The sequence below is a fragment of the Sarcophilus harrisii genome, chromosome 4 (assembly GCF_902635505.1).
Source record: "Sarcophilus harrisii chromosome 4, mSarHar1.11, whole genome shotgun sequence".
Lineage (NCBI taxonomy): Eukaryota > Metazoa > Chordata > Mammalia > Dasyuromorphia > Dasyuridae > Sarcophilus > Sarcophilus harrisii.
The window spans coordinates 72017622-72038294 of NC_045429.1; the positions used below are offsets into that span (position 1 = coordinate 72017622).

At 38.3% G+C, this 20673-nt stretch overlaps 1 protein-coding gene across 1 annotated transcript in view; it reads left to right on the forward strand.

Moving 5' to 3' along the window:
- The window catches only part of LAMC1 (laminin subunit gamma 1), a 140783-nt gene extending 120798 nt beyond the window's left edge, over positions 1-19985 (forward strand). The window contains exons 19-28 of the mRNA XM_031937014.1: positions 601-806; positions 2415-2494; positions 4127-4264; positions 5912-6056; positions 8085-8234; positions 8372-8486; positions 8837-9036; positions 9803-9961; positions 14817-14916; positions 16876-19985. Of these exons, the coding sequence (XP_031792874.1) occupies positions 601-806; positions 2415-2494; positions 4127-4264; positions 5912-6056; positions 8085-8234; positions 8372-8486; positions 8837-9036; positions 9803-9961; positions 14817-14916; positions 16876-17132 (1550 nt within the window). The 3' untranslated portion in view covers positions 17133-19985. The remainder of the gene's footprint in view (positions 1-600; positions 807-2414; positions 2495-4126; positions 4265-5911; positions 6057-8084; positions 8235-8371; positions 8487-8836; positions 9037-9802; positions 9962-14816; positions 14917-16875) is intronic.
- The last annotated feature ends 688 nt before the right edge of the window (positions 19986-20673 follow it).

The window sequence follows — 20673 nt, forward strand, 5'->3', positions numbered from 1 at the left end:
GATAGCAGCCCTTTTTGGGGGGCAAAGAATTGGAATTCTCCATCAATTGGGAAATGGCTGAACAAATTGTGGTGTGTGCTTATGATTGGGATACTATTATGCTAAAAGAAATTATGAGTAGGATCATCTCATAAAAAGCCTGGAAAGACTTCCATGAGTTATTTCAAAGTGAAATGTTCTGTGTACAAAGTAAGAATAATATTGTGAGATAAGTAGCTGTGAGTGATTTAGCTATTCTCAGTAATACATTGATCCAAGACACCTCTGAAGAACTTAAGATGAAAAATTCTGTCCATCTACAGATTGAAACATAAAACCTCTTTCCTTTTTTATATTCCTTAATTTTTTTGTCTATATTTTCTTTCTCAACATAATATGGAAATGTTTTTTGCACAATTACACATGTATAATCTATATTGAATTGTTTGCTATCTCAATGAGAAGGTGTTAGGGAGGAAGGAAGGGAGAAAATTTGGTACTCAAAAGTTTTAAAAACAAATGGTAACAATTGTCTTTACATTCAATTGAAAAAATACTGATTAGAATGATCTCTCCCACCCTCAAATAAATTATATACTTTGCCTCCACATCCATTTGTAGATATAGACCAGAACCTGATGGATCGCCTCCAGAGGGTCAATAATACCCTGTCCAGTCAAATCAGTCGCTTGCAGAATATCCGTAACACTGTGGAAGAAACCGGAAATTTAGCTGAGCAAGCCCGCACTCGAGTTGAGAGCACAGAAAGACTTATTGAAATCGCTTCCAGAGAACTGGAGAAAGCAAAAGTGGCCATTGCCAACGTGGTGAGTTTCTCTGTTGGAGTTTGTGCTGGGGATGTCCGCCATATGGACTGGCAATGTATTTATTAATGGGGGAGAAGGGGAAAGTCATGAGCTAATTTTACTCTTATTTCTATCTATAGATCTCCATAATCACAACTTTAGACTTTAAGAGCTTGAGTGGACCTAGGAAAGAGTGTCATCTATCTTAATTCCCTTTGTGTTACAGATATAGAAATTGAGAGACCTCAGGCAGTTGAGAAACTTGTGTGAGGGCACCCACTAAGGCCTTTCAGAATGGGCCCAGCATTCTCATTGCTCTTTTCCTTATTTTTCTACATAGCCTTCCTTTTTGTTATAATGAAAATAGAGCTTTAATAGCATTGCCCATAAAGCATCCAAGAAATAAGCCTTGTTTTGTTTTGCTGGCTTCTCTTTCTATGCCACAGAGAAATTAGCATTCTTCTCTCCTTTTGTGAAAATAGGAATGGTACTTGGGTTCCATAAATATCCACTATACAAGTATGGGAGAGGAGAGACCTGGCTAGGCAACACTTTATTTAAAGAAGATCTGATTCTTTTAATTGACTTATAAGTTCAATGTGAATCAACAGATGATACAAAGTTAGTTTTCTTTTGCTTTCTAATGGGTTGGAGTAGGATAGAATGGCATTTATTAACTCACACTCACCATTTATTGAACACTAAATACAAGTCATTAAATTAAAATTGTCCCTGCTGATTGGGAAAAAACACCACAGGTTTGAATTCTGGCTCAGGAAAGTTGGAAATACCTGTTGATCCCTTTGGATTTTGTGATAATTTATTGATAGCAAGTCCCAGTCTTTTGGGTACACAGTTGGAAAGGATAATTGCTGGTGAAACCTGGGTAGGTGGGGTTTGGTCTGGGCTTCTTGAAGAAAGAAGGGAACGGAAGAATAGTGTCAAAACCAAGAGAATTGTTAATCTCATGATAGTCTGTACTAGTCATATCACAGTATGAATTATTAAATTTACTTTAGTGTGCCATATTTTGAGAAGAGCATTAAGCTAAAATATATCTGGTGGAGTGTGATTAAGATGCTAAAGGAACTGGAAACTGTTTCATATGATGAATAGCCAAAGTTACTAGAGATATTTAGCCTAGAGAAGGGACTTAATGGGGCTGGAGTCACTGACATCAAATACTTATTTGAAGAATTAGTGTATGGAAGAGCCTAAAAAGGAGAACTTGGAACTGGTAGTATTTAGAAGTTAAAATTCAGCGATATCAGTTCAATATGCGGGGAAACTTCTAATAATTCTGTCTAAAAATTGAATAGAATATCTCTCGATGCTTTGTGTTCCCTTTGCTGACTGTATTCAAGCAGAGGTTGGGTGAATAGTTATTGAGTATGTGTTGCAAGGAAAAGAGGCTCATGTTTCAGAGGTACAAGAATTGGGTTATCTATGAAGTTTCTTTGAACTCTTATGATTTTGTCATTTCTATATACTAATATAAATCTTTGGAAAGGTGAAAATGTTGCCAAATAATACTTAACATTGACATTTACAAACACTTTTGTTATTTAAATTTATACAGTTCAGTTTTCTATGAAAGTGAGTCCAGTTTTTGTTTTATTTCGTTTTCAGTCAATTACCCAACCAGATTCTATTGGCGATCCTAACAACATGACTCTGTTGGCAGAAGAAGCTCGTAAACTTGCTGAACGGTAATTTATAGATTTATCACCAAAGTTTAATTTCTGTCCACTCACATTTCTATATTTTTCCCCTGTGTAACCAACTTTTAGCAAGTTAGATTTCTTTCCTAAATTTTTTTTTCTTTAGACACAATACAATTATTGTTACTGTTGCTGTTATTCTTTCCTTTGTAAAATCAGTGTAAAATATCTTCCTTAGAACTCAGAGTGTTTGGGAGCATTTAGGGCATTGACTCAAACATGGCTAAACTTAGAAACTTCTAATTCAGATATATTTGTTCTTGGCTGTGTAGTATGCAACTCTTTGTGGATTTCTCTTCATGTATAATTGAGTTCTTAATTGTTGAATCACCCAAAGATTCACAATGGAAATCTTGTGTTCACTTATATGATTCTGAGGTGCTTTTAGGGAGGGGAAAGAGGGAAGGGAAGACTGTGAATGAGGAAGAAATCCATCACACAAAAACTAATAACAAGGAACCAGATCCCTCATAATAGTGTCAGAAGAAATTTTTTAGGGACCTTCATTGTTGAGATAACACATTTTCCCTGACATCCAGTTCATCTTGCATTGAGAGAGGGTACTGAAGTAGTTTTTCCCATAGGTATAGAGCCTCAGTAAATCAGGCTGAAAGATGTGAAAGCTAGTCTACTTAGAATAGAATTTTTAAGAAATGTCATTATCTAGCTCTGGAACATAAGCAGTATTTTCAAGAAGGCTAACAAAGTGGTAAATATTTGGGGCTTTTTGGGGACTTATTTGTAATTTGTTTTAATTATAATTCATTGCTTCTGAATTAATTTTGGATCCTTGAATTTAGCTTATCTCAAGTTTAGAGATTTAACCCAATATGTGTTTTATTTTGTTTATACTGTTAATTTTCTAAAGAAATCATTTCACCCAACAAAACTAGTTAAAGGAATTAAATTTATACCAGCTTCTGTCCAGATTATTATAAATTCCAGACTGATGAGATTTTATAGTATTTCAGGAGTTTTTACTAAATTCATTGATTTTTTTTTTTAACATTAAGAATTATTCTGTTTCCAGTTCATATTTTTTAGATAATGGTACAAAATTATGTAATATATAAGTAATATAAGAACTTAGCTCCTGTAATAATTTATCTTATTTTGACAGACATAGTTATTGCTAACTGTACATGATTTTAAAAAAAATAGGATGTTTTGGGATTTTGCTTGTTTCATGAGCATCTAATCTTAACCATTTATATTTATGTATTTGCCTATCTGGATTTACTGATGTAACCTAAGAGTTAGCTGATAAATATTTCAGTCATGTTATCTTATGATCTCTGAAGTCACTGATGATTTTGGAAAGATATGTTTATAACTGTTCATTTGTGAAACTTTTCTTAATATACTATTTTTGGGAGCAGGGTTGTCTTAGTTTGATTGATAGTAAAATCAGCCTAGGAATAGCATTAAGAAAACCATAATCTTAAATTTTTGTTCTAATACAAGTTAACATTTTATTCTCATTATGATACCTTTGTCTGAGACACTTTTTAGTAGTTTTATTGAAATGTTTTATGAAGCTGGGATAAGCATTTTCCCCCCCAGGGACATTCTTATGCCTGCTTCTATTTTTATGGAATTATTTATCTTTTTCTGTCACAGACATAAAAAAGAAGCTGATGACATTGTACGGGTAGCCAAGACAGCCAATGATACATCAACTGAAGCCTATAATCTACTCCTAAGGACTTTGGCTGGAGAGAATCAAACAGCAAATGAAATTGAAGAACTTAATAAGAAGTGAGTCTAATTTAAAAGTGTTTAATGATGATTTTATGTGTGTGTGTTTTACTGACAATGCAACAAATAATTAAATTCTGGTATACCTGGAGCATTTTCTGAATAATCTTTTACTTGTGCTTTTGAAATGCCCTGTTAACAGTTACGTTAGGGAAAGTGGAACTAAGACAATCTACTTGCTTGCTTATTGGAATTCCAGTTAAAAGAATAAATAATCAAAGCATTTAAGCTGCTAAAAAATAAATTAAAAGAAATATATGAGATAGCCATAGTAGATATGGAGGCAAGAAGAAAATATGATAATGGACTGCAGATATTGGTCATTGAAAAAAAGAAAAGTAATCTGAATTTTAAACTAAAATAATAGGATAAAATTTAAATTTAATTAGGTATTACTATTAAATATAATTTTAACAGATTACTGGCATTTGGCTGTGTTATATTCTGCCAGTTGTATTCTAACCACGTTCACTAGTACCTAGGCACTTTGTTGAGAACAATTGAAATGGCCGAAGATGCTTTCACAAAGATTGAAATCTGTTCCAGTTCTATTAATATTTTCTAACTGTATCATTAGATTAGAGAAATTTGTTAAAATGTTTCCTCTGGTTATTTTTGTTCTGTTTTTCCTGCTTTTTTAGTCACGTTTTAAATTTGCCTTTTAGTTTATCCCAAAGTTTTCTCAAACTTAACAAGTGCTATCTTTATTATTAAGCAGGTAGATGTGGCATTGTCTGGAGTTTTGGACTTGAAATCAGGAGTTGAAATCCTGCTCTAGATATCCTAGAGGCAGTCACCTAACCTCTCTCAGGTTGTTTTCTCATATAAAATGGGAGTAACAATAGTACCTACCTCCCAGATTGTTGTGAGGAAACACTAAATAAATGCTGGTAGCTGTCATTGTTTTTTTCTTTAAACCCACCCTTCCTCCTCACTTCCCTATTTCTATTAGGGGTAACTCCCTCCCCCTCCCAGGAATCTCCATCATCCACTCTTTATTTTCACTTCCATCACTTTCTTTCACAGGCCAAAGTCACCCTGACCTTTCACCCAGATTATTGCAGTGGCCTCCTAATTATTCTCCCTGCATCTAATCCATCTCCCTTGTAGCTGCCAAGTGGATATTCTTAAAGTATTGCCCTCTTTAAAAAGCTTCAGTGATGCCCTGGGACCCTTAGCCAAAATTCTGGCTCCTATATTTGTCATTGAAAACTGTTTGACTCTTACTCTCTTTCCTCTCTTGAATGCTGTGTTGTATGCAAATCAGCCTGCCTGCTGTTCTTCTTGCATGCTAGTTTGTCTCCTGCCATTGTACTTTGCACAGTTCCTTTCCTCATCTATAATTTCTCAACAGAGAAACTGCCATTGGCTTTGGAAGAGGGAACTCTCTTACCTGAAAATTCCCTGTTCCAGTGAAATTCTGTGTCTGTCCCTATCCCCATATGTACTTATCTTAACATATTGTCTTTCTACCTCTACCCTCCTCCTAGTAGAGGGCAAACTCCAGCTTTAATTTAAAGAGGTGGGGCCTTTTTCAGTTTTGCACAGGACCTAACAAGAAAGCAATTAAATGTTTGTGGGTTGATTGTATTACAGAGACTCTTAAGAGTGCCAATTATTAGTTAAATTCTATTTTTTCTTCCTTAGATATGAACAAGCGAAAAACCTCTCACGAGATCTAGAGAAACAGGCTACCCGAGTACATGAAGAAGCAAAACGAGCTGGAGACAAAGCTGTTGAGATTTATGCTAGTGTTGCCCAGCTGACACCTGTGGATTCTGTGGCTCTTGAGGTGTGGAGTCTACATGCATATGTGCATGCACATATACATATGAAGGGGGGGGGGTATCAAGTACCGTGATGCATAAGAAATATTCTTGTCTTGTTTCCTCTGTGCACATTGGCCACATCTTCCAAGAACTGAGCCCAATTATTATTACAAATATAATAACATTTTGCAGTTTCTCTGTTCCTAGAAAGTCATTCACACCTAACACTGTCTTAAACAAAGTTTGTTAAAAAAAGCAATATTTATTGAAGTCATTTAAAAAATTAAATCATATTTTTAAATGTAGCAATGCTATTTCAGATCATTTAAATAATTACTATTGAATAGTAAAAAGCCATTTAATTTTGTGACAAAAACTTTTACAAAGGCAAAATACTTTTATCCAAACAAATAGGTTCCCTAAATCTCTAGCGGCTTGCTTTATATGCCCACCCAGGATGTCCTGCCTATACCTTTACTGCAACATGTCTGAAATCAAACCTCTCTTTCTCACCAAGTCTGCCCTCTCTTTAAATTTACCCATTTCTTTTTTATCTATAAATGTCCTTTAAGCAAGCCAGCACAGAGGTAGATTATTGGGTTGGGATTCAGGTGCAACTAACTTTAGATTATGTCTCAGATACTTAGTAGATGTATGATCTTGGACAAGTCATTTAATCTCAGTCTCAATTTCCTCATCTATAAAATGGGAATAATATTAATACTTATCTCACTGGGTAGTTCTGAGGATCAAAGGAAATTACACATGTAAACCTTTTTGTTGACTTTAAAGCAGTTCTCTATCAGTATCATCAAAGTCATCCAGGCTTGTAAAGTTTAAGTCATTCTTAACTCTTCTCTTTCTCTTGTTCCACATATCCAATTAGTTGCCAAATTTTGTGAACTCATTCACACATCTTTTGCTTTCTCTTCTCTTCTGTACATTAACATGTATACTATGCTAGTTCATGCCTTCATTAACTCTTGTCTGCCCTACTATTATAGATTCTTAATTGATCTTGCACCTCTACTCTCTTTCCAATCCATTCTAACTTAAAACACAATAAACTTCTTCATGGTACAAGTCCATCACTTGGTCACTTTTCTGCTCACACATCTTTAATAGTTCCCTATTCCTTGACAATAAAAAATAAATCCCTCGGTCTCAAAGACACCCTGCAGTCTTTCTGCTAGTTACCTTGACTTTCATGACTGACATGGAAGGTTTGTTCTGGCAACACAGCCTATTTCCCTCTCCCACATTTATAGATTTGTATAATCTTTATCCGGTTTTAAGGCTTAGTTCAGGTGTTGGTTTTGGGTAGACTTCTGAGTCCCACCCCTTCCCACCACTTTTGGCTAAAATCGTTCTCTTCCTCCTCAAAAAGCACTTTACCTAACTCTTTTCTTTTGCCCATTTTCATATATCTTACTTATTTCATGCATATCATGTTTCACCATCACTCTCCAGTGAAGTACAAGTTCCTGGAAGGCAGGAAACTATATTTTTATTTTTTTATCCCCAACTATCTAAGCCCACTGCCACGTATTATAACATGCTACTGAATTGGATAGGAGAGTATGTAAATTTGTGTTTTAACATATCAGCTCTGATTAAAGCTACCACTAAGAATTTTAGCAAAAACTTTAGCAAAAAAATAAATAAATAAATAAAATCCTGTCAGGATGCTTTTTGACTGTATCAAAAGAGATGGAGCCGTACGGTGCGTGACTTCGTCTCTGCATTCTCCTAATTCCCATCTGTATCTCAAAGACTTGTGCAGCTGAACCCTCTTCAGCCTACTTGTTAATGCCCTGGTGGGTGCACACGCTCCGCGCTTAAAGTTAGACCTTAGCGCCCCCCGGAGATTGCTTGGCATTTTCATGGGCCGCAATTTTGTCATTGAAGCTACTTCGGGAAGGCCTGGCCCTCCGACCGGGACCGGCGCGTTATGGGTAGAGGTGTACCGTGAGCTCAGGGGGTTCGGAACTAGGCTTCAGCGGTGTCCTCGCCTTCTAAACAAACGGAGTGTTTTTCTTTGGTTTTTGAAGAATGAGGCTAATAAGATAAAGAAGGAAGCAGAGGCCCTGGACCAAATGATGGACAAAAAGCTGAGCGACTACGAGGACCTCCGGGAGGACATGAAAGGCAAGGAGCTTGAAGTGAAGGACCTCCTGGAAAAGGGAAAGGCGGAGCAGCAGGTGAGCCCCGGGGCCACGCCCGCGCCTGTGGCCGGTCTGGGGAGCGCTGGCCGGCGGGAGGGGCGGGGCCGGCGGGAGGGGCGGGGTTTGGCGTCCCTCACGCGGTCTCTCTCTCCCCCCCCCCCCCCCTGTTACAGACAGCTGACCAACTCCTGGCCCGCGCCGACGCGGCCAAGGCTCTGGCCGAGGAGGCTGCTAAGAAGGGGAAAAACACCTTGCAAGAAGCCAGTGACATTCTCAGCAACTTGAAAGGTAGAAGAGAAAACTCCTGGAACCAGGAGAGTTGTCGGGTTCCTGGACTGGGCCACCGCCCTCACGTGGCTCAGAGTTTTGTAGATGGAAGCGTCCTTGTAAATGTCTTCTGCTAGCTGCCGCCCGCTGTTCCCTCCCCGCCCCCTCCCAATGCACGCCCTCCCCCCAGCGGTAAGCCGGGGCCTGTCCCTGGTGCTCCTGCCTGTCTGCGCCTGCGCCTCGGTGCCCCGCCCCCTGCCTCTTGTAGGCGCCGCGGGGGGCGCGGGCATCTTCCGAGCTCTCCTCGCCATGCCCTGTTTGTCCTTGGCCGCCGCGTTGCCTCCCCGATAGTAACCGTTGTGTCCGCTTAGATTTCGACAGACGAGTGAATGACAACAAGACGGCAGCCGAGGAAGCCCTAAAGAAGATCCCGGCCATTAACCGCACGATCGCCGAGGCCAGCGAGAAGACGCGGGAAGCGCAGCTGGCCCTGGGCAGCGCGGCCGCCGACGCGTCCGAGGCCAAAGCCAAGGCCCGCGAGGCGGAGCGGATCGCGGGCGCCGTGCAGAAGGTGCGGAGGCGCCCGGCACAGGGCCTTGCGGGGTTCCGTGCCGCTCTTCTCCTTTCCCGGAACGAGCCCGTGCCCTTGCTTCTAAACATCCGCCCTTTGCCCTCGTGGGCCCGAGCGCGACCCCCAGCCCCCGCTCTGCCGGGATAGCGTCTCCCCCGGGCTTGGTGCGGGAAGGAAGGGAGAGAACGCACGCGGCGCCTTTCCGAAGTTGTGCGCGCCTCGCTCCACGAGATAGCGCCCGGCCAGGTGCCGTTTTAGTGAGCGCCCTGGCCCTGGCTGGGCCCGCGGTTGGGGCCACACGCAAGGGCCATTCTTTCATTGAGGCGTCTTTGTTGTGGGACTTAGTTTCACTGTCTTAAAGGTCGTTGTGAAAGCTAAGAAATAGAGGTGACCGGAAGCGCGCCTTATTCGCTGTTGTGCAGCAAGTGACTATTTGATTGTTCTTTAGGCCACTCAGTTTTTGTGGGTACTTAGATTGTAGGGCTACCATCTGTTTCTCTTATAATAAATGATCAGAGCCACTATTGGCTTGGCTGCAGACAGTGAGATAGAAATAAACTTTGTGTTCTGCTCTCAAACTCCTTAGGAAATCAGTGTGCATAAGCGTCTCTTTGGTTTCAGAGAGTGCAAGGCTTTCATGAAAGATTGCATAGTGAATTATACTCTAAAAAAAATTGAGGATTGTACACTTTATTCATCTCATGAAGAATAGAAGGAAAATGTTTTAGGTCAAATAAAGAGGGTGACATTTGTGTGTTGCTCCTAGAATGCTACCAGTACCAAAGCAGAGGCAGAAAGAACTTTTGCAGATGTTACAAATTTGGATAAAGAGGTGGATGACATGCTGAAACAGTTACAAGAAGCAGAAAAGGAACTAAAGAAAAAGCAAGATGACGCTGATCAGGATATGATGATGGCAGGAATGGTGAGTAATTTTTGGTATCTTTGTCCCTGGTCACTACATGAAAAAGGATAAGACTGCTCAGTGGGAGTCAGAGCTTATCGGAAACCCAGGCTTCTGCCCTCCAAGCATTGCTTTAAGGGCCAAGAGGTCCCATCGCTTCCTGGTGGATATTTGTGGTTCAGAGATGCACACTCCCATAGTTATTGTTGCCCTACCCCCAAAAACTGGTACTCCTAGAGAGAAGGAGGGAGGGAGGAAAAGAGGAAGAGAAGAATAGACTGCAAATATTGCACCCTGCAACGTCAAGATTCTCTCCTTCATGATGATATATAAACAGCTTGTGTAATATCACATAAATAGAAAACTTGTGTTTATGAAGCTCAAGAAAGGACAGAAAAGAGATTCTTCTTGCTCTGTCAAAGCCAAGGTTTATCATTCTGAAGCACTTTTTTATAATTCAGGATCAATGAGGTGACTTTAATATGTGAGCTTAGATGATGAAAATCATCCTAATATAAGTGTTCATTTCTAAATAGGCACTTTGAGGGAGCTCAAAAGATGTTCCCCATCCCATGAGTTAGGATAAAGATGTTGTTATGTGGGAGTAATTGACTAGGCAAAAGCACTATGTTTATTAATACAAAAATCAGCTGTGTTTATGTACTCCACTTTCTACTTTGCTTATTTTCCATAAAAAGTAGAGATCCTATTGATCTAAAGTTTGACTATTTAAAATAAGTGTGCGTATATGTGTGTTTGTGTTTATGTGTAATATAAATATTAAAAAGAAACATAAATTATGTGAGAAAAATAGCTTTTACAAAAACTGAAGAGAGGCAGTTAGGTGGTGCAGTGGATAGAGCACCAGCCCTGAGTCAGAAGTCCCTGAGTTCAAATCTGGTCTCAGACACTTAACCACTTAACACTTCCTAGCTGTGTGACCCTGGGCAAGTCACCTAACTCCAAATGCTTCAGCCAAAAAAAAAAAAAAAACAAAAACCAAAACTTTAGAATTAAGGAACATTCAATGTAGAAAGGAACTTAGAAATCATTTAGTCCATATCCCTTCTTTAATAGATACAAAGACTGAATCTAGAAATACACCCTCTAATCTCTGAAGAGAGACAGTTGTACAGACCTTGCTGTGTTTATTCTATGATTTTGTATATACACTAAGGTGCTTTAAATGTCCATGTTTACAGTGTAGTGAGGGAGAAATACTGCATCCTGATATGATTTCTTGTGACTGAGAACATTGTCTCCGAGGACAAGATAGCACTTCCACAAGGGGCCCTTAGAGGCCTAACAAAACCCACTGAATTGAAAAAAATAACAAAGATATTATTCTCAGGGAATTGCTTCCGTGTTTCTGTTTTGTTTTATTTTCCTTTGCTTGTTTGTTTGTTTTCCTTTGTCTTTTTCAGAGGAGTAAGTAAGGTGCTGGGAAGCAACATGGTTCACTAGACAGAGCACTTGGATCAATGATCTGAGTCTGAATATTAGCTGTTATATCAGATCTTAAGGATCTTTCTTATTCCTTTTGAGCCTCAGTTTCCTCATTTGTGAAATGAGAGGTTTGAGGTAGTCTATAATGTACCTCTCTAGAGTTATTGAACTTTGTTGCTAAATTTTTGGCAGATTTTTCAACTGAATTGATTTGGGGATAATTTTGGAAGCCATGATTGCTAGAAATCAGCAGGGGAGCTCATTAAAAATGTTGTGTCCATCTGACTTAGATTAAGGAAATGTCATGAGCCTAAAGTAACCAAATAGTATTGAAGGATTTGACAGTCAACATTCTACAATCCCAACCACAGATGGGTAACCCACTTTTCCCAAAGAATTGAGATCTCAAGCAATGGGCCACTGTTACCCCAATATAACCAGTCATATCTTTTCTTGTATATCTTTATTATATCTCTTATATCTGACAGTCACTTTTTATCCTCCATTCCATGCTATCATGTTGATACTGTCAATACCACTTCCTTCTACAATTGAAACTACTTCCTCATATTACTTCCTATTGTCAGATCTCTCCTTACTTTCAGACTGTTTTCCACTCAGTTGCCAAGTGATTTTCCTTAAGTATAGATCTGATCTATTGGCTCTAGGATTAAATATAAACTCCTTTTTAAAAGTCTTTCATATCTTGGACCCCAGCCTATTTTTTAGCCTTTTTTTTATACAATATTATTAGTAACCCCTCCTCATTCCTCTGTTGTTCAGTCTAGCTAAAATAACCCTTTCTTGTTTTCTTCACAATCCTCCATTTTCCATCTCTATACCTTTCTTCTGATTATCCACGTCTACTTCATAACCTTTGATCTCTTTAGTTTTTTGTGGTCTTCACCCCTCACCTTCCTCACCAATTTTCAAACCCTTTGTATTTGTTCTCTTAGGTTTGTTTCTCCCCTGGAGTGTTAGTGCCTTATGACTAGGAATTGTTTTTCTTTGTATTGGTATCCTCTGTGCCTCATGTAGTTATTGGTTTACAGAAGCTATTTAATAAATGTCAACAGATTGCTTGCCAGGTATGGGAGTGATTTTTAGTGGACTATCACAGGGTTCTGTTCTAGTTTGCATTCTTGTCAGTGACTTGAATAAAGTTAGTTAGAGGTGGTATACTTATCAAAATTGTAAGTAACATAAAACTGGGGAGAGGAATAGCTCATATATTAGATACTTGTCTAAAAAGATTCTGAGAGACATGAATTGAGATAGAGACAGTATCTAAATTGATGAGATGACATATCCATTTGAGTATTTATATACAATCCATCCAGACACATTAAAAATCCAGAACAAAACACCAGTACTTTTGTTGACAGAGAATATTGGAGGAGTGTGGTAATGGGAAAATTCAGGACAATTGAATAAATGTAAGCTCCAGTTTTTAAGCAATGTGGATGTCTTTTCTCTCAGAGAATGGTGCTTTGAAATGTCATAATGCCTTTCAGAAACACCTATGTTTCTAAGAATCTATATTGGACTTTTATTGCCCCAATCATATCACATGGGGAAATAGATCTTAAAAATTGGAAACTTGAAAATTAAAGCTGGCGTATAGTTTTCCCCATACTCATGGTGAAAATGCAGAAAGGACTGTCTATAGAAATAAAGTGCTGCTAGAGCACTCAGCATTTCAATTTGCTTAGATATATTTACTTAGATATACAGAAACATTGGTCTGATGGTAATTTTCTAAAGTGTTTTTTTTTTCCCCAGTGACAAAATACCCTTAGAGGAGGTAGCTAAATATGTTTATGTGATCTTTTCCCATTAATTTTAAGGAATTATTGAAATGAAAAATACTCAAGCTCAAATACTCTTGCCTTAGAAGGATTAAAATTACGAATCTCTTAGAACAGTAATGTCAAACTCAAATAAAAATTGATTCATACAGACTACTTTAGTGACTTAGAAAATAAAAGTAACATTTTCTGTGTTGTATTTTCATTTATTTTGTTAAACATTTCCTAATTAATTACAATTTAGTCTGGTCCTTGACATCAGGAGTTTATTAGCTTTGAGTCTTAACTAGTTTTTTTCAAGTTGTTCATGCTGTCATTTACTAATTAAAAGGTAAAACAGTTCCCTTCCTTTATTTAATTAAAATTTAGTAGTTATCAAATGAAAAATTCTAAAAATGAACAATGGCAATAAAAGTCCAATATAGATTCTTAGAAAGCATCCTCAGTTATCTGAACCCAGGGTTCATCATAAGGATGACAGAGAATGTAAGTAGAGCCTTAGATTTAATGGTCAAGTAAAATTTTAAAAGTTTCAGAAATTTTAAGTTTCATGAAAATAGAACATGCTGATTTAGGACATCTGCTAAAACTTGGGGGAGGGACTAAAACTATATCTTTGTAAACCCTTTATTCTGGAATGTTTTCTTATGCCAACCCTAAATTGAAAACAATAGAATTATACTCTGTTATGCAACCTTCTATCCTGTTCCCTGATGAATATTAAGGGTCTTACAAAAAGAAGTGGGTGATAGAAATTTCAAAATAAAAATACTGTATAAAGTTATCATGAAGCATCAAACTCTCATGTCAGGTATCTCAGAAATTACTCATTTCTAACCTTGCTGCATTTATTTGGATCAGTGAAGCCATCTGTTTTCTTCTTTTACTGGCTTCCTCTTTGATCAGTTTCCTGTGAGTCATGTACATTATATTTGTTCAGATTACATGGGATTTTCCTAATAAATTCACCTTTAAGCTTATTCTGAATTCTAACAGTAGTGTCATGAATGATTTAATTTTAGTTTAATTTTCTTTGGAGAATTGGGGTGAAGAGACTTATTTAATTATGAAAATATAAAGAGTTAGAACAATATGGTTCTAGTAAGTGTGACTTCTTTGATAATCCTGAAGAATATCTCTGCCCAAAAGTTGTTTTTTCACATAAATCTTTGAAAAAAAAAACTTGTTCCACAATAGAACCTTTCCATGTTTTAAGAATAAAATAGTGTTGGTTTCTTGCCACCTACTTTCCACCTACTCTCCCACCCTCACCCCCACATACTGGAATGGGTTACAGATATCTTGATTTATTGATAGGGGTGACAGATGGGACTAATCTTCATCTCTAAAAGATGACCACAGAGAGTGTAAGTATTATATGAACAGCATATTTAACAATGTTATTTTGGGATGGATTTTAATGATTCATACTTCTTACTGAGTGATCTAGAAAGATCTAGAAAGAACCCACCTTCCTGAAGGGAGAAATTGGAATTATATTAGCTTGGAAAGAGAGTATAAATCAGAAAGCAAGGTCTTTCTGTGTACTGAGAAAAGAAAGAAGTAAGGAGATTAAAGTCTATTGATGTTATTTATATATTTCACCCACTTTTTCCCTCCAGGCTTCACAGGCTGCTCAAGAAGCAGAGATTAATGCAAGAAAGGCCAAGAACTCTGTTAGTAGCCTTCTCACCATCATCAATGACCTCTTGGAACAACTCGGTATGTAGCAGGAGTATGACCATTTCAAAAAGTATAAAATACATATGGAATCCAGGTTTTTTGACATAAAGCAGATTATATGGTAAAGGCTTATCTGATCAAGTTGTCCTAAATATATAGTTTCACTCTTTGTTTCTTTAAATTGCTTCATGACATGACTGTCAGTGATCTAAGAATTTTTCTTTGAAGGTCAGGAGTGGATAGGTATGCTGGCAAGGGGGCTTATTTCTCTTAGGAACTGTGTATCTTGCCATGTCAATACTTTCCTTATTAAATTGGAATTTTATTAGATGTCTACTTGGAGCCAAATCTCATTAATAATAAAGGGCATATCCAGATCCATGTTGCTAGTACAACAATATATAGTGAGAAGAGCCCACAAATGAAAGTCAGGAGGGCCAAGTTTTTGTTTTAGATTTGCCATTAATTAATTGTATGATCTTGATCAAGTCACTTAACTTGAATAAGTCTTAGTTTTCTTATTTGTAAGAGAAGAGGACTTTGGTAATAAGGAATTAGGTCATCTCTAGCATTCCTTCATGATCTAAAAATTAAGTGATTCTGAATATTTTATACTCAATCCAAAATTTAAAAAATTATCCTAGCTGGGGAATGATATCAGCATTTTGGATAGAATGAACCAGTCTCAAAGGATCCTTTCAGAAAAGTCCTAGACCTGGCACCCTTGTCCAAAATCCCTCTTGGTGTTCGTTCTCTCTCTCTCTCTCTCTCTCTCTCTCTCTCTCTCTCTCTCTCTCTCTATCTCTCTCTCTCTCTCTGTCTCTCTTTCTCTTTCTCCTCCCCCTCGCTCTTTCTCCCCCCCGAAATGAAAATAGATGGTCAAAGGAAAATAAAGTTTGTAGGAAAATCTTAATATCCTGGAACATTTTTAATACTGTTTGAGATGGAACAAACTTCATTATGTAGCAGAGCTTTCTTGGACTCTGCCCAAGTGGATTTGGTGATTAAACTACCAAAATATGTCATTACAAAGTAGTTCTACCTATAAGGGAGTCTTATAAGAGAGTTTTATAAGCTTCCATTATCTTTTCATTTCTTACCTTCTGTTTTCTTAAATTAGGGGGTGTTTGAAGTCTTGTCTTAGGAAACTGAAGTCATTAGTTTGCCAGCAAGAGGGACAGGGGCTGTTCCAGGATACTGTTTTTACTGTTTCATTAATACTAAAAACATATCTTTTAAACTTTTTTGCTAAGCTTATTAGAGAAAACTAACCTATCAATTTCCCCTCCCCCTAGATTTTCAATCAAACTTAAATGCACCAGCATTCTTAAACTGGTATCTTTTGTAGGGAGTCATTTATTTTCTTCTGCTGCTTCCGATTCTCTTAAAACATTATAATCCTGAGAATGGATCTACCTTGCCTTGAGAATATCTTTTGGGAGTGAGAAAGTTTGAAAGTATATCCAACAGACTAAAAACTATCATGCTACACTGGAGACCATTAAAATAACAAGCCAATCATAAATAGAAACTAGACTAAATATTATTTAGCTGTCTTTCCATTGTGGAAATTAAATGGCCTATGAAATTCACGTGTAAAGTTTGAGGTCCAGCATACTTGTCCCCAAACTGGAGCTTTTTGAGTCATTGTTGTCTTATCAATAAACCTGGCATACAACCAACATGTAATCATGCTTGATTTGCCTTGAGAGACTACAGAAAACAAAAGTGAATGTTTCCTCAGACAAACCAATCCAACAAGTGTTAGCTTGTGGGTTGTGAATCATTCCAGCTGGATTCGGGTTAGCCTGTGTTTTACACTTTGCCTACGTTGTTGTGTCCCCTGTACAATCTCCCTTATTTAGGAGTCACGTTCTGTGGGCGGCTGCTGCCTGGCTCAGGTTGTCACATCCACTTTGTTAAGGGCTTTGGGACTGTCTAGCGCTCAGTCTTGTCCCGGAATGGAGTCCTTAGTGTCTGTACTTTGTTACTCCATAGGACAACTGGACACTGTGGACCTGAACAAGCTCAATGAGATCGAAGGCACCCTGAACAAAGCCAAAGATGAGATGAAGGTCAGTGATCTCGACAGAAAAGTAACCGATCTGGAGAATGAAGCCAAGAAACAGGAGGCTGCCATTGTGGACTACAACAGAGATATTGAGGAAATCATGAAAGACATTCGCAACCTCGAAGATATCAAGAGGAGCTTGCCCTCAGGCTGCTTCAACACCCCCTCCATTGAGAAACCCTAAAGGCTTGTCAGCAGGGCTGTGGGGGGTGGGGAGGGGCTGGCCCTCCCGCAGTGACTGGTGGAGTGATGGTGAAGCTATGGAGCTCCTTCACACCCAGACGACCTTCTTCAGACCCCAACTCTCCGCTGCTCTCGGTCACTGTTTTTTATGAACCAGGAAAAGTTGCAAAGTTCAAAGAGGGGCAAATTAAACTTCTATTTTGGGCATCAAAGGGTTTTCTTTTAATAAAGTCTCTCTCTTCCACCCAAAATACCTTACCTTACCTACACTCTCCCTTTTTGATTTGCACAATGCCACAAAGTGTCCTGGATTACAGTACAGTGGTATAAATGCAACTTTAAGTGAACCATTGTATAACAGGGCACAAGAAGCACATGCTCTTGCTTCTTTCTTTGCCACCTAAAAGACCCTCCTCAGCCCTAGTCAGATCTCTTCATTTTTTTTTTTTTAATGAAGGAAACAGAGTGGCTACTAAAGTAGCAGTGGAAAGGCCAGGATAGCCCCACTTCCAGGGAAAGAAATGATTCTCTGGGGCCCTGCCCTTGTTCAGCAGACTTGTAAAGGAAATAAACATCCCTGTGCCAAAAGTAGTGTCCAGTTAGAACTTTGGTAGCAGTCTGTCAAATGTTTTACCATCTGATCTGAGTGCAATACACTGAGCCACCTGCTGATTAAAAGACGCTATTATTTATAATATTGTATAGCAGGCCCCAGGACAGAAAAAGTGGGCTTAAAGTTTTCCTCAAAAGCCACTCGTGGCCTGGAAAATGAACCATTTCCCAAATCTTTGGGTATTTGGCTAGTTTTCTGGGTTGGCAGCTTGCAAGATAGGGACCTGTTTTGCATTTACCAAAAGACTTGCATCCTTGTATGTGGAATTAATATAGAGAGATTTTATGCAAGAATGAAATAACCACTAAGTTTTGGGATTTTTTGTTTTTAAGAAAAATAAACAAGTCAATACTTAGCCATATTTGAGGGGGGGGAGGTATATAATAGTCTTGGAGGTAGCATTAAATTTTCAGGCAGAATAATTGGTCACTAAATTCTTGGTTTCAAAAAATCCTTTTCATTCATACCACTTACAGAAGAATAACATGTTTTGCTCATTTGGCATTATGTCAAGTTCCCTTGTATTCTGGAGAGAGATGAAATACTAAACCCTTTAGTCCTGTCTTCTTCCGGTGTTTCCATGTCAAAAATCACACCAGAATAGGCTATTTGTGTCTAAACCTTGTGCGTATCAGTCGCACCCTTAGTATGTCCCACAGCTGCCACCATCACCTAGAAGCCTCCACCTCATAACTATAACCTATTGCAAAGTCTCTCTCCTTTATATTGAGGGAAGTCAATTTCCTACTAAGCTTTTTAACTTTTTGTCCTCAACCTATGAATTTTCTCCATAGTTCACAGTACAGTGGCTCTCTTCTTACTACCCCCTCCCCCCCACTCCTTGCCTTGAAGATTCATATATAGCCTTTAACACTATGCAACTTTGTACTTTGTGTAGCGGGGAAGAAACTATTATCTGACACACTGGTGCTATTAATTATTTCAAATTTATATTTTTGTGTGAATGTTTTTTGTTTGTTTTGTTTATCATAATTATAGATTAAGAAATTTATGTAAATATACTTGTCCGGTTTCCAGAATATCCGTGTCTGTTCTCCTCTTCCCTTCATATTTCCTTTTAACCAGCACAACAGTTTGCATCACGCTTTCTCATGCCTCTTGCTATTTCTTCTACTTCTAATTCCTCTAAATTAGGTTCTCCCCTCCATTGCCCTCCCTTGTGCCCATTGCCTTGTGTTTGCAGTATTTGTAGTCTATAGTATTGATAGATAATTGTTTACCTAAACACAGTCTCTGCAGATAAGAGCCCTTTAGACATCCCACCCCCCAGATACCATGTCACTCTGCATGTAACTTCTTTGTGTCTGTTATGCAATAGCAGTGCATAAGGGGTGCAGCTCCCAGCGTCTGCAGCATCGTCATGGGTCCAGGTAGAAGTGCATTTCCTGGATGTCATCTCTGTGTGGGTACCTATGAAATGTGAGAGCCTGATTGTTAGATTTCCATAAGGCATCAGGGACAGTGCTATAGGAGGGTAGATGGGGAGGATGCTTAGTCTTTGAATACGCCTCTCCCCCCGCTATTCCCTAGGGCAAGCTAGAGTTTACCAAAACTTGTGTGACTTGGCATTCCTCTGCCCTTTGACACCTTTCCATCTCCCAGCCTCCTCTTACTACCATAAAACTCGCTGGTTTGTTTTTTTTTTATGCCAAGTTTTCACATCAGTATTTCTTGACTAGCTTTTGTAGTAAGGTGGTCATATCTTAGCACTCATCTCCTGGTCAAGGCTGCAGGAAGAGACAAAAGAATCTGCCAGCATCAGATCCTCCCTCCCTTCTACCAGGTGCACACCAGCCAGTCTTGGGCCAAGGTCAGGGATAATTAGCTTTATGTTTTTCCTTTCCTCAACTCTGTGGTGGTGTGTGTTTTTTTTTAAACAGAATTTTACTTTTTTGAATAAAGATTCTTTCTAAGAAAGTCCTTCAATTACATCCCTGCATTACAGCCATTATTACATTGTAGAGCTATCTGTCCTTTATGTAATGGCATTGACAAAGTGGCTGTCATGGGGAATGTATGAACACAGCTATTTTTTGCCTGGAATTTGCTCCTTTTTGATCTTGACTGTGGCCTTTTTTACGTGCCTTCACTTGAGCTGCTCGCCTTAATCTCTGCAGTCTTGCTGTCTGGGGAGGTGAACAAAATGCAACACTTGGCGTTTTTTTATGTATAAAACAGTATTTTTATTTATAATAAAGTCTGAATATTTGTAACCCCTCATATACTTGGTGTTGTCTGAATGTCGCTTTGCAGGAAGAAAGAGAGGAACTTTGTCATAGGAGTAGAAAATTTTTGAAAGTGGTAAAGAATAAAGGGTAAATAAATCTTGTTAATGTGGATGTTGATTTTCTGGAAGAGTGATTCCAAAGTGGGTTTATCTTCTCTGGGGACTTGATAGTGAGTTCCATGTTAACTGAAATATGATAGCATTTTAAGTATTTTACATATAGTATTTTATTTGATTCTTAATACAGTTTTGTAAGGTAAGTACTAGAGTTGTCTGCTTTTTACATATAAGGAAACAGACGTCAAAGAATGACTTGTCCATATGATGATAGAACTAGAAAGTATCACAGACAGATTTTGAATTCAGTTTTCTTCTGATTACAAGGTTAGCCCTATGTTACAAGAGTAAAGAAGGGTATGTCTTCCAGTGATAAAGATTAAGAGATTTCAGGGTTAGGGAAACTTAAAAATTGAAGGGCTCATTAAGTTGTCTTAGTGATTTTTCCATTTGTCACACATTTCGTCTGTATGCAAGACTTAAGATACTCGTATATCATGCTCTGACAGGATAACTGGCTAGCATGTTTCTCCAGGAGAAACAAGTTCCAACACACCCTGAAATGAAAGGGCATATATTGGTAAATGGGTAAGTAGTGCCCTCTAAAGCTTTCTTTGCGGAAAT